The following is a 14,206-nucleotide window of genomic DNA, read 5'->3' as shown; positions in this document are numbered from 1 at the left end:
TTACCAGAATTTTAAAATGAAAAAAAAACTAATTTTTATGACACGTGTCAATAAAAAAAATGGGTAACGTAGTGGTAATATATTCTTTTATTAGTATACTAGCGAACACACAGGCGTTGTCGCGCCTGTATTCGCATTTTTTAATTTTCAAGAAAGTTAAGATCAATAACAAATATATAATTTTTAAAATAGTTGTTAAATATAAAATTATCAAAAAAATAAAATATGTAAAAAGAAAATTTAAATGATGATTTAAGACAAAAGAGATTTAAAAGTAAAAAATAAATAAAATAAATAATTTTTAAAATAACTAAGGGTAAAACGGGTATTATGAAATGTGGACACAAAAAGAGGAATCTACTTTATAAAATAAATAAATAAAATAATTAATTTTAAAAATAACTAAGGGTAAAACGGATATGATGAAATGTGGACACAAAAAGAAGAATCCTCTTTATAATTTAAAATAACTAAGGGTAAAACGGGTATTATGAAATGTTAACACAAAAAGAAGAATTTACTTTATAAAATAAATAAATAAAATAATTAATTTTTAAAATAACTAAGGGTAAAACGGGTATGATGAAATGTGGACACAAAAAGAAGAATCATCTTTATTGTTATAGAAGAAGATTATAGATAGATAGATATAGATATAGATAATAGATTGTATTATTTTCCATTTTTTAATTAACTAGTGAGAATTAAACTTATGAAATTAATAAAATTGTATATTTATATACTTTTCAACTTAATAAAAATATGAATTTGGCTAAAAAGTATCAATGTGTTAATATTGATTTTCATTTATGTAAAAAACCTTTTGTATACTACACTCAAGAACAATTTTTCATCTTCCACAGAACCTTGTGCCGCCATTCTTTTCGAACCCTTGACGGCGAACCTGCGCGCTCTCAATCTCTTACGCGCCGCTTCTGACTAACACAGGTACTCTTCTCCATGCCATATTGGCTGTCTATTTAGTCATAGCGTTCTCACCTTACTCTGAAGGTTATCGTGAACACATCTTCTGTTCTCTGGAGTGGATTCATTGAGTTTGTTGAAATACTTTGAAACTAGCCCTGCTTTATTGTATTCCCTATATTTGCAGCTGACTCGACTGTGATATTTAAATTCAACTTTTGTAAATTTAATAAAATGGGATAATTGGGGTTTGGAGGTTGATAATTGAGAGTTTGACTAATATCTGATATTGATTTATGTCTCTGGCCAGGGTTTTGAATAATCTCGTCCATTCTCTGATAATGGGTAAAGCTAAAAAGGGTCCAAAGTTTGCTGTTAGGAAGAAGATTATCACTTCCAAAGCAATAAAAAGGTGAGTTTTTTCTTTTTCTTTCTTGGGTGTTGGTTCCTTCATTGGGTTGGTCTTGCTCTATTTTGATTGCTTGAAATCCTGTCGAATTCAGCTACAAAGAAGAGGTTTTGAACCCAGAGAAAAAGGATATTGTGAAGGAAAAGTTGCCCAGAAACATGTAAGCTACTATTCTCACTATTTGCCCCTTGCCCCCTTTTAATTTTTGTCCTGAATTTATTGTTTTTCTCCCTTTCTCTGTTGGTTAAATTTGTGGTTTGGATTTGTATTGTTTAGTCCAAGTCATTCTTCGGCACTTTTCTTTCAATACAATACTGCCCTGGGACCTCCTTACCGGGTTTTAGTGGATACCAACTTCATCAATTTCTCAATCCAGAATAAAGTGAGTGCTTTCTTTTGTTTTAATTTTATAGCTTTTTGTTTCTCTCTTTCAAATAAACAAATGATAATTCTGGCTCTACATACTTAAGTTTCCATGGAATACACAGCTCAGGTTTGTAGTATTTGATATGTTTGCAACTATATGTAGATGACATGCCTTATGCATTTGATGCTCATAATAAGATTATCACTATTACATTGTAAAAATACTTAACAATTTCAATTGCGATAGATTTTTGTAGTTTGTCTCTTTCTCACACAATTTTTGACATTCTTTATGTAGTTGGATCTGGAGAAAGGGATGATGGACTGCTTGTATGCAAAATGTGAGTTTGAAGTAGATGATAACATGTCTTAATTTATGTATTTAATTTTTAGTTTAGCTGAATGCCGAGGTTACTACTAATTTTAGATATTGTGTTGTGATATTCTTTGCTATTATTAAGAAGCTCATCTCTGTAATGTGACATTGTATATGTGAATTAGACATCCCATATTATATAGTTACCTCTGTTCTATTGGTATTTTGGACTTTCAGGCACTCCTTGTATCACAGACTGTGTGATGGCAGAACTTGAAAAGTTAGGCCAAAAATATCGCGTAGCTCTAAGGTACATGCTCTGTCTTGATTCTTATAAATTTATATTCTTACATTTGAGATGTACCGTTAAAAAGTTGGCTCCCCCATTTGAGTGAGGTACCTAAATATAATCAAGTCTATGTTTGTTTGCTATGCTTGTCCATGCTTTCTGCATGTTTTTGTTTTTCACTATATGCTTTTATTAGTTAAGTTTATGCCGCATAATAAACAATATTTCTTTTGTATATTCACTGCTAAAACCCTTGTTTTTTCAAATGATAAAAGATTCAAATAGCCTACTTATAATTTTCATCCATTATCATACTCTCTTCAAGCTCAAGTACAAATTTTTTAAATTATTAAAGGCAAAACATCTCTCTTTAATTTACGAAGGTCAAGCCTCTGTGCATATTTCTCATATAAGTTGCCTCCCAATCTAGTAAAGAAGAGGGATTATTTTATTCTTGTTTCAACTTCTAGCTGTATTTATTTATTCCTTTAACACATAACAGGATTGCCAAGGATCCTCGATTTGAGAGAATACTATGTACTCACAAAGGGACATATGCTGATGACTGCCTTGTCGAGAGAGTTACTCAGGTGTGATATATTTTTATGAGCTAAATGCTCATAAGCATCTAGTAGCAATTTGATTATTAAGATTAATGATTTTCCTAGCTGGATCGGAAATAGTCTATTTGCTGTTCTTTTTACCCGTATTATGATCATGAGGAATGAAAAGCAACTTTTCATTTATCTTTTGTTCTATAATGAAGGCAAGTGCCAACGCAAGATGATGGTCAATTTGGTTCATTTCTAGATCCATGTACAAATTTTCATTCATCTTTTATTCTATAATAATGTCTAGGGCAATTATAAGAGGATGGTAAATTTGGTTGATTTCTAAATCCTTACATTTTTTGTTACTGATATCTTATAACGTGGGACTGTGATAGTTGAATCTATTAACGGTATATGGTCATCTAAATTAGTAAACAAATGTCTCCTGCTACTCTTGAGATGTAAAGTGAATAGAACATTGGTATACAAATGTCATCTCCCATGTTGTAAATTGGAACTATGAAAAGTTGTAGCAAATTTTTATTTTTGTTTTGAATTCATAGCCAAGAAATAGGTATCACAGAGGATAAACTCTTCATTCTTTATGTTAATGGAATTCATCTCCAAATTCTTTCTTGTAAATTCAATATTCATTTTAAATGAATTATTTTATTAAAATGATTTCAAATAAAAGTAATGATATTACCCATTTTCTGCTTATATTTGTCTTTTCCTTTATTTATGCAAACTATTTTCTTGGAAACAGCATAAGTGCTACATTGTTGCAACATGTGATCGGGACTTAAAGAGGAGAATTCGGAAGGTAAAGTCACATTCATTTTTCATCTTGTTTGATATTGTATTCTGATGCATCATCCATTAACTGAATTTCTGTATTACAGATTCCCGGTGTTCCAATAATGTACATCACCAAACACAGATATTCAATTGAGCGGTTGCCAGAAGCAACAATGGGTGGCGGTAAATACTCTTGTTTAGGGAAATTTATAATGTTTGACTATGAAATTGAACTTAGATACACAACTTGCACAACTTTATTTATAAAATACGTAAATTAAGCTTCATTGACTTTGGCTCATCAACTCCCAAGCTGTTCTTTATTTACGATGTTTTTTGTCACCTGCATATCTTGAATTCATGTGGAAATAGATGATAACCGTGGTTTTTTGTATTGTCAATTACCCTGGTAAATATAATCTACTATAATCATAATAGAAGAAATCTACAGACCTTATCTTTCTCACATGACTAAAGCTAAGTTTCAGCTTAGGTTAAAGTTAAATTTGTTGTGAAGCTTAACAAATTTTTTTCTTTTTACACCGGAATTTAGTTGATTTCATTGACTCTCTCAAATTAAACGTAACTTCAAGTTGTTGATGATGAAATTTCATCAATTCTTTAGGTAGTCATGAATGGAAATGAATTATTGATTCATCATTTAGGTAGTCTTGTATATATTTGACACTCAAATTGACGTACCTGTGATTCTCAATGCAGCACCAAGAATTTGATGCAGTCAAACCAAAACCGGTAAAGCTTGCTATACCAAAAGTATGGACACTAAGAAGTACGAAATCCTGCTACAGTACCTGCATGTTTGGTCTTTTTGCTGTCTGGAATTAATTCTACCGGAAGCTCGAGAATGAACAAAAAGCAACTCTTCAATGGGTATTATACCTGAATTTTTCTCAGTCTAACTTATAGGTGTAGGATCTGTCAATGGTCAGCAGAATTCTGAGAATTCTTGAAACGATGTTTTTTTTTTTTTCTTTTCTTTTTTATTGCTTGAGAAGGACTTTATTTTCCTTTAGTCTAATATGTATTAGTTGATCCTTAAAGTGTCAGAAGACTGAATCAGAGGAGAATTCAAGACTACTATTTTACTTCTTTAAAAGCCAAGCCTCGTTCTCAAAAAAAAAATTGTTTCAAATTTTTGTGTTTAATTATGCATATATCATATATAATTATACTCATGTTCTTAGACATAAATTATACTCATTCTTAGACATAAATTATACTCAACATGTCATTTGATTTAACTTGTTTTCTTAATAACTTCAACTGGGTGTATGTATAACCTTCAATTCAACATGATATATTTCATGTCAAATACGGAAACAAAAATTGCTAAGAATTAATTTCATTTTATGCTTAAAGTGTCTATATAACAAAATTCTTCAATGTTTTTAGAGGTTTAGAAAGGTATAAAGGCAAAAAAAGAGATTTACCTATGGATTCTGGATAGAGTTATACATTACATGTATATTAGGGTAGCTATTAGTATGAGAACTTCAAGAATATATGCAAACAAAAGTTATTGATATGCTTGTTCAATTTAATTTTGGTTGCGCTTGTTAAGGTTTAGCAAAAAAAAAGTATTAGCTTATTGCATTTGTTTCTATGGTTGAATTGGTTTTGATTAACAAAGCAGTGGAAATAACTAACAATATCTTTGAATATTAGAGGGGAGACTTGGGAAATAAAATATTTCCGTCTATGTTGAAGTAAGAAAGAGAATATATATATATATATATATATATATATATAGGGATGTCAACAGGGCGGGTAGGGTACGGGTAGTAGCTCTCCTGTATCCTACTTACTGGATAAATATCTGTCCCGTATTCGTATCCATATCCGTCGGGTATCCATTGTGTGGGTATCCGCCTATTTTTTTCATATTCGCTGGTATCCACGTGTACCTGCGAATATTTGTAAAATTATTTAAAAAACAAATATTTAATCATAAATTCAAATAAAATAAAATAAAATATATCAATGTTATAAATTTTAAATAAAGTTTAAATAAATTCAAGTTGATACAAATTAATTGCAAAAGTAAATATAAAATGACGTTCAACACAATGAAAATTCTTTAATTAGTGTTTTGATCAACAAACTCACTTTCTTCGATTGGTTCTTGAAAAATAAACAAAATAAGCAAATAATAACCTTAATTGTCACATGCCAAATATTCTTATTGATGTAAGTTTAGCAGGTACGGGTATCCACGGGTACAGATACTATGATACACGTACCCGTCCCGTTAACATGCGGGTATCAAAAATACCCGTACCCACATGTAAAAGGCATTCATTTTTAATATCCGTTTTCTATCCATTGCGGGTTTTATTCACGGATACCCGCGAATACGAATTTTTTTGACATATATGTATATATATATATATATATATATATATATATATATATATATATATATATATATATATATATATTATATCTATAACTATATATAAAGGGGATTCCCTCTTTTGTGTCCACATTTCATAATTCCAATTTTACCCTTTACAATTTAATTATTTATTAAATTTTTTAAAATTAACGGTTAATTTTACAAGTTTTTATAAAACTATTTATTTATCTCCTTTTTCTTTTTTCTCATATTATTCATCAACAATTATTTTTTTCATATTTTCTCCATACATTTCACTTTAATTTTTATAAATATACTTTTATTTTGTTCATTAACTTAATAACATTACAATATCATCAATTATAAATATAATTCGAAAAATGCGTACACGCAGGCGCGATAGCGCCTGTGTTTACACTAGTTTATATGCATATGTATGTATATATATATATATGTATATATATATATATATATATGTATATATATATATATATGTATATATATATATATATATATATAAATAAATAAATTATGTGAGAATCTTGACTCGAGGATGAAAACGGAAGTTTGAAAATATATATATATATATATATATATATATATATATATATATATATATATATATATATATATATATATATATATATATATATATCATAAAGTTATCATTATGTGAGAATCTTGATTCGAGGGATGAAAACCGAAGTTTGACTATCATATTTTTTATTTTTGGAAGTTAATTTTTCTTTTTCATATTTAACTGAGTTTGAAATTTGTATTAATTCTATTGTTCAAAATGTTTCTTAAATATTGAAAAATAAATAAGAAAAACATAATAATATCAAGGATTTAATGTAATAAAAGACACATGATTTCAATAGTTTATATATTTGATTTAATGAAATTGAAATTTGTTTTTCAAGAAATGTAATATATTATTTGAATTTACAAAATGAAAATAAATATAAAAATAGATATAAGAGAAAAACTAGGCAAATACATACGCATATCTCTTATATCTAAATACAAACACATATCTATATCTATACTTGATATAAAAATTGTGTATCAGTCATGTTTATATCATACTAAAATTTTCTATCAAAACCGGAATACTGGAAATGAATTTATTGGTTATCCTTAGTCTAAAGTTTCATTCCTTTCTTTTCTAAAAGATCACAACATTATGACATGTTAAGACAACTTTTCCACAGAACCTTTTAAAATAATAAGAATATAATTTGAATGATAATAAAAACATTTATTAATTAATTTAAGAATCATAATTTTGAAAATTGAGGAGAACCACAATATTAAATATGGAGAAAAAATTGCATTTATTTTATTGAATCTCCGATATCAACTTTCATTTAATTTATCGTCAATGTGATATAGAATGAGTTGTAGTGGGACATATAAAATGGAAAAAAATTAATTCCAATAGACATTTTTGTCTCTATAGACTGAGGCATCAGCAGAGACGCGCGAGGGGGAGGTGGAGTGCGGGTGAGGGTAAGCGTTACGTTAGTTAAGTTAAGGTGTTATCGAGTTTGGTACATGGACGAAGTGATGACCATGGCGGATGTCGCGGCCAACACGCAAGGATCAGCCACCGCCTCTTCCTCCCTCCCTTCCAATTTCCCTCTCATCTCCGCCTTCCTCTCCTTTGCCCTCGCACAGTTCCTCAAGATCTTCACCACCTGGTGCGTTTCTCCGTTTCTTACACCTCCACCGACGCGTAACGTTTCTTCTCTCTTTCTCTCTCGCGCCGTTAATTCAAACTCGATTATCTGCTCTACCGCTGTTATTTTCCTTGTCCGTTAGATCAGAGCGCTGTGATAACAAAACCGCGCGTGCTCGTGTGTTTTAATAGGATCCAGCGTGTTACTCGCTGTTTTACGCCTGTGTTGATAATATATGTGTTTTCGTCGATAATTCGTGTATCGGTGTTGTGTATTTGGGCAAGGATTTGTTGAGATTTGAGTTTTAGGGTTTGGCATTAAAAAGTACTGTTTGTACTTTTGTTCTGTGCTCTGGATATTGGAGTGTTAGGGATGAATCAATCCGTTGGGAATTATGATCTCTGTGTGCGTATAGATATACTTTTCTTAGCATTTTTTTCTTCTTCTCTGAGAAATCGAATATTTTATTTTGTATTGTAGGGATTGGATTCTGAAGCGCTGTTTGGTTTAATTTTTTTATATAAGTACTAATTGGAGAAGACAATTTAATAAGCTTCTCTCAAGTAATAAGTATTAGCTTAATGAATAAGTTAAAATAAGTTTTCTGAGAAGCTAAAGTAGATAAACTTTTCTTAAAAACTGAGTTCAATTTATGCATAAGTTCATTTTATTTTATGATAGAAGTTTATTTAATTTCATCTTACCAGAAAACATAAGAACATGAGTAGAAAATAGTGTTTAAGCTGGTAGTTTTACTAGCGCGAAATGAAATGAGAAACATATCTAAAAGTTGCGTACACCTGTGCTGACATCTTGTAAATTTTTGGACGTTTGGCTACATTATACTGTGCTTTTTTTGTCTTTAGAACTGGATTTTTTCTTTGGGCTGAATTGTATGAGATTGGAAGTATGAGCTCAAATTTTTGCAAAACGTTTCTCCTAGATATTCAGGTATAAGGAAAAGCGATGGGATTCTAAAAGGATGCTTGATTCGGGTGGAATGCCTTCTTCACATTCTGCAACGGTGTCGGCTCTGGCTGTTGCTATAGGTCTCCAAGAAGGGGCAGGGTCATCTGCTTTTGCGGTTGCCGTGGTCTTGGCATGTATTGTATGTATGCTGTATTGTCTTGTTTGTATTAAAATATTATTTTTTATTTTTCATTTTTTTTGGTGTTGATATGTCTGGAAATATGTCCATATTTTACTCTGCTTTCTTGTTTTTAGTCTGAATAAGTTTTATTAATTAATTAATAACTATGATTTAATGTTTTAAGAAGCCATAGTATGTTGCAGCATTCGGAACAAAATTTATAGTAGCCTACATGAATTGGGATTTGGAAGAGAAAACAAAAGGTTCATTTGGTATGAATCTCTACCTTTTGAGTCGTCTGTTGCCCCAAATACAAATTATTCCACATGTTCTGAATAACAACTCCACTTGTAGATTTACTTACCACTTTCATTGTTATGATGCGTCCATTGGTGGAGCATTAAAGAATACATCGTATCTGTTTGGGATTTACTATGCAATTGATTTAATCTCACAATGTTATTAGTTCTTATGTTAGTAACATATTCTTATATCATGTAAAATATGTCTACCGAGGAGGATTCTATAATGCTGATTGTTATTTTCATCATAATTCTTTCACTAAAAGAAGTAGATAAGGAGTGTTTTGACCACTTTGCCGTTCTTCCTTATCTTTGGTATTATAAATTGTTTAAGATGATTTTTATCCGAGCTCGGAAATGCAAGTGTCTTTGCTGGTCCCGGTCTTTACTACAGTCGAGTAGGATGATTAAGTTTTGCGTAACTTTTGTAGGTTATGTATGATGCGTCAGGAGTTAGACTTCATGCAGGTCGGCAAGCAGAAGTAAGTTTGTATACATGATGCTGGTGTTTTTCTCTTGCTTTACACTTTGCCATTAGTTTATATATACATGTACATTTTATACGTTGCTTTTGTGACATATTGCAGTTGCTTAATCAAATTGTGTGCGAACTACCTCCTGAGCATCCTTTGTCGAATGTCAGACCGCTGCGTGATTCACTTGGTCATACTCCATTTCAGGTGCGTTGGGCTTTTTCCCATGCTTAAGGAGCTTCCTTGTTATGATTGATGTCAACTCTTTACTCTGTTTGCTAACCAGTAATTTCCTTCAATGTTCATTCACAAGTATATATATATATATATGTTGTTGTTGTCGGAGTATTTATGACCATGCAGAAGCTCTTCCAATACCAATCTTCATCATATTTATGTTAGATAGTTGCTAAACATTATTGGCCCACTGATATCTTATTATACGAGCCATTACTTATGAGAAGCTTTGGGGTTCCTATTTTTTTTTATTGTGCATACGTTTTTCAATCATCAGAGACAACTGTTTTCTTTGGTACAGGTTCTTGCTGGTGGCTTATTGGGATGCATTATAGCATTTCTTATGAGAAAATCAAATTAAGATCCTTGTGATGTGGCATATACTAGTCTTCAGTGTCAAAATTGTCGGTGCATTAACGAAACGAGAGCATCATGGAAAGTATATAAAAAGCTGTTGATGCAAGTATGCAAGTGTATAAAGTGCGTTGATGGTTCCTCTGGTAGATCCTGCGTCCAGACTTTTGGACATTCAGATTTCTCTTGTACACATTAATTAATCGGTTTGTTAGTCCTGTCTTAATTGATCGTTTAACACAATTTGGGATCACACTGGCTATATTCTTTGGCTTGTTGCAAAGCACTCAAGGTTACATTTTATGTTTCATCCTTAAGTAGATTAATATTTATGTTTCTACATGGTTATGACAATTTTGTTTTTCAAGTTTTAAGCGTCTGAATTATACTTTTTGTGTCATTTTGATTGGTTGGCCGTGTTTATGGAGCAGTAGTACTAGTATTTTATTGCTAATTTGATTGTCATGAATGGATCACTCTTCGAAGCTAGTATTTTAAAGAATAAATTAATAATTAAAAATTAAAAATATTTTAAAGAATGAATTGAAAGTTATGTTTACAACATTTTTCCTTATGCTAAACTTGAGAATAGAGAGATTTTTATTAGGATTGTTTCTGAAATCCAGGTAATACGTTTAAATATCACTTGAAATTTACTGGAATGCTGTCCTTGATCGGTCATCTGACACCTATTCAGTATACTTGATCATGGATCAAATTGGGGTGGGGTGGATTTTGCTATTTTATATCCATTTTTATAAAATAAAATTATCACCATCCTTATATTCAAATGTAACTTTTATCAAACTTTTTTTGTCTTATCTCTATTCCTGTCAGGTAATGGATATATATATATATATATATATTAAGAAGATGATTATTTCTTAAATATAAAAATTTTTAAAATTAATTATAATTGTTTTATTTTAGATTAAAATATTAAATAAAATTTTTGAGAACCAGAATATTTATTAAATTTAAAAATATTAATGCAACTTGATTGATAAAATTTAAAACTAAACAAAAATATATATATAAAAAAATCAAATACTCAAATTAAAATATATTTTAAATGTTTGTTTACTTTAATTTTTTAAATTTTAATGAATCTTAAAAATTATAGTACATTTGATCAAAATGACGCAAATAACAAATAATGAACATAATAATTAAATTTTGACATAGATCTTGTATCTTTTGAACTCCAATATATGTTGAATGATGATAAAAAAATATTCATGATAATTACATTAAATTTTTGTATTGTAGTAAATAAAAGTTATTTATACAATTATAGTGAAAAAATTACAGTATGAGTTAGAAAATATAAAATAATTAAATAAAATATATCAAAATAGTTTACATGATGGAAATAAACAACAAATAAAAATATAAAAAATTAACAAATGTGTGTCTTAGAAACAATTTGAGAAATTATTGAAAAAATCACACAAAGAAAAAACAAGTACAAATGTATAATTCAGAGTATGATAAAATGAAAAATACCTTAGAGATTTAAGAAAACTTTTCAAATATCAATATGTATATTCAATAGTTGAGAAATAACGAAAATTGTTTTAACGAAACAGAAGAGTTCTTCAAATGAAACAAAAATGAATAATAATAAGTAAAAAATTCTTTTTATATTACCTAGTAAATAAAAGTTTTATGCTATTAAACCTTTAAATTGAGAGTATTAAATATTCTCATGTGAAATGAAAATATACAATAAATAAAAATATTAAAAAAATAATAGAAATATTGAAATGTGAGATATAATTTTTTTTTAATTGACATACATCATTTTAACATAATTACATAAAGGTTATGATAAGATTAAAAATATATTGAAGATGCGAATGAGTTTTATGACAAACCAAATAATTAGAATATATATATATATATATATATATATATATATATATATATATATATATAGACGAATATTATGGCATCCTTATACCCATTTCCATATCCAATTGAAAAAGTCAAGAATTCTCCATATCCATATCCATACCAGTCAATGCAAAGATTTCCTGTCAAAATAAGAATATGTTTGGACAATACCCACAAAAAAGAGTTTATTTTCTATCTCTATACTCGATGGGTAGAAAAAGAAGGAAATAAAAGGAAAAAGAGAGAGTAGAAATTGAGGTTGTTTGAAGGGAGAAAATAAGAGTAAAAAGTTAAGTATTTTGGACTGCGGACAAAAGAGTGTAAAGAATCACTTTTTTTTTTTTTACCAAACTCAAAGGAAACAATCTGACAACCAATGAAATGAATTAAGTTCAACCAATAACTATTCATAAGATTTAAAAAATAAAATTATTTAATTAAAGAATTTACCTTTGAGATAGACCAAGAATAGTAACACTGATAATAATGTGAGTCTCATGATGATCGATAATCTAGACTAATGTTAACTCTTTGATAAATGTACTAAATTGTATAAATAATAATTTGGAAAGTTGGAATATCGTTTTTCAATAGATTTGCCATATTTAGTTAATGGTGTATTTTTAGTTTTTCAATATTATGAATATAAACACGGTTTCATTCAAATTTGTGCAAAATGTGATAATTCTAAAAACGTCTACACTACTAAATTAAAGTTAATATAACATTATTATGACAAAAGTTCACTGATGTTAGATATTATGAGCCCATGTCAATGCAATGATTCTAAACAATATATTTTTAACATAACTAACACGAAGTTCACAAAGTCTAATTTGGGATAAATTCTAAACTTGAATGTAAATATATTATCCCTCGATTATTTTGACACAATATTTGTATTAGGAAGAGGTGTTTAGTATGACCAATAAATTATGATCTATGTTTAGAGTCACACCTTTTAAATTGTTCAATCTTTAATTAGGTTCTAAATCACTTTCTAATGTTTAGATACCTAAAACAAGAGTAATGAAAAAAATATGTATTGCAAGGATAAAGTCCCGTGAAGTTGAGTTACATTACATTCAACATTAATGAACAAGAGACTTAATCACTTTTACACATTTGGAGGCAAAAAATGGTACAAGAAAGTGAAATGAATGAAGAGATAGAATATGTTCTTGAGCTCTCTATTGCCCTTCTCTTGTCTCTATACGAGTTTCCCTCTAAAAAGAACACTTTTTTTTTTCGTTCACAACTCAACTTTTAAACAAGGCTTAAATATATGTCTGGTCCTTATTTTTGTTTATTTTATTCAATTTGGTCCCTATTTTCGTTTTATGTTCAATTAGGTCTTCATTTTCATTAAATTATGGTCAATTTGGTCATTTTCACTAACGGTGTTTAAATAGTTAACGTTTTTGAACAGTACATGCCACGTGTCAACTCTTGGTTTTTTATTTTTAATTTTTTTTTAATTTCTTTTAATTTTTTTTAAAATTTTTTTAATTTCAAAAAAATGGTCTACGTGTCAAGTTATAGTTATGTCACGTGTCAATGCTAGTGCCACGTGTCAGTTTGTGGTAGTATTATTTTTTTTGTTCAATTTAGTCTCTATATTCGTTATTTTTGTTCAATTTAGTCCCAATTTTTGTTCAAATTAATTAATTTTGTCCCTTTCAAATTGACACTAAATTTAATATCTTTTATACAAATTATATTAATATCTTTTCTAAAATTGACCTTTGAATTTATTATTTTTTAAATTCAATTATAAAATATTAAATTTAATTATAAATTGAATAAATGCTTATATTTAATTGCTAAATAGAATAAAATTATTTAAAATATTATAAGAATATGATTATTAATTTTTTTTCTAATATTTATATTCTAAAATATTTTTAAAATTGATATATAAAAATATTTTAAATATTCAAAATAAAATATTTTAGAAAAATAAACTAATATTTGTAAAATTAACATTTACATATAAAATATTTTAGATTTTAATATCTAAAATGCAATAAAAATATTAAATATTTTAAATTTAAATGTGAATTTCACAAATGTTAATATATATTTTTAAAATTTTAATAATTATATTTTAATAATATTTAAATAATTATATTCTATTTAACA

General features: G+C 28.5%; 2 protein-coding genes across 4 annotated transcripts; both read left to right on the top strand.

The window, feature by feature from the left end:
• Positions 1-796: 796 nt before the first annotated feature.
• On the top strand, positions 797-4,770 carry LOC114183802 (rRNA-processing protein FCF1 homolog). The gene is made up of 10 exons (XM_028070943.1): positions 797-948; positions 1,235-1,336; positions 1,428-1,493; positions 1,610-1,715; positions 1,998-2,040; positions 2,253-2,325; positions 2,807-2,894; positions 3,622-3,678; positions 3,758-3,836; positions 4,374-4,770. Exons 2-10 carry the CDS (start codon positions 1,266-1,268, stop codon positions 4,385-4,387), a joined length of 597 nt encoding a protein of 198 aa, XP_027926744.1. The 5' UTR covers positions 797-948; positions 1,235-1,265; the 3' UTR covers positions 4,388-4,770.
• Positions 4,771-7,438: 2,668 nt separating this feature from the next.
• LOC114185601 (uncharacterized membrane protein YuiD-like) lies at positions 7,439-10,568 on the top strand. 3 transcript variants are annotated; one of them, XM_028073434.1, is made up of 5 exons: positions 7,439-7,733; positions 8,664-8,820; positions 9,536-9,586; positions 9,692-9,784; positions 10,116-10,568. In XM_028073434.1, the coding sequence occupies exons 1-5, from the start codon at positions 7,588-7,590 to the stop codon at positions 10,173-10,175; spliced, it is 507 nt and encodes a 168-aa protein (XP_027929235.1). In that variant the 5' UTR covers positions 7,439-7,587; the 3' UTR covers positions 10,176-10,568. The 3 variants fall into 3 exon arrangements, with proteins under 3 accessions (XP_027929235.1, XP_027929234.1, XP_027929236.1); XM_028073433.1 differs by having other exon boundaries at positions 7,469-7,768; positions 8,656-8,820; XM_028073435.1 differs by having other exon boundaries at positions 7,564-7,768.
• The last annotated feature ends 3,638 nt before the right edge of the window (positions 10,569-14,206 follow it).

This window comes from Vigna unguiculata, chromosome 5, assembly GCF_004118075.2.
Source record: "Vigna unguiculata cultivar IT97K-499-35 chromosome 5, ASM411807v1, whole genome shotgun sequence".
Classification (NCBI taxonomy): domain Eukaryota; kingdom Viridiplantae; phylum Streptophyta; class Magnoliopsida; order Fabales; family Fabaceae; genus Vigna; species Vigna unguiculata.
Note: the sequence above shows the minus strand (reverse complement) of the source record. Positions and strands in the feature narration are given on the sequence as shown.

Coding starts and splice junctions, on each gene's coding strand:
- LOC114183802 (XM_028070943.1), top strand. CDS start 1,266: ATGGGTAAAGCTAAAAAGGGTCCAAAGTTTGCTGTTAGGAAGAAGATT. Junction 1,716..1,997: donor ATTTCTCAATCCAGAATAAA/GTGAGTGCTTTC, acceptor TTCTTTATGTAG/TTGGATCTGGAGAAAGGGAT. Junction 3,679..3,757: donor TAAAGAGGAGAATTCGGAAG/GTAAAGTCACAT, acceptor TCTGTATTACAG/ATTCCCGGTGTTCCAATAAT.
- LOC114185601 (XM_028073433.1), top strand. CDS start 7,613: ATGTCGCGGCCAACACGCAAGGATCAGCCACCGCCTCTTCCTCCCTCC. Junction 9,587..9,691: donor ATGCAGGTCGGCAAGCAGAA/GTAAGTTTGTAT, acceptor GACATATTGCAG/TTGCTTAATCAAATTGTGTG. Junction 9,785..10,115: donor TTGGTCATACTCCATTTCAG/GTGCGTTGGGCT, acceptor TCTTTGGTACAG/GTTCTTGCTGGTGGCTTATT.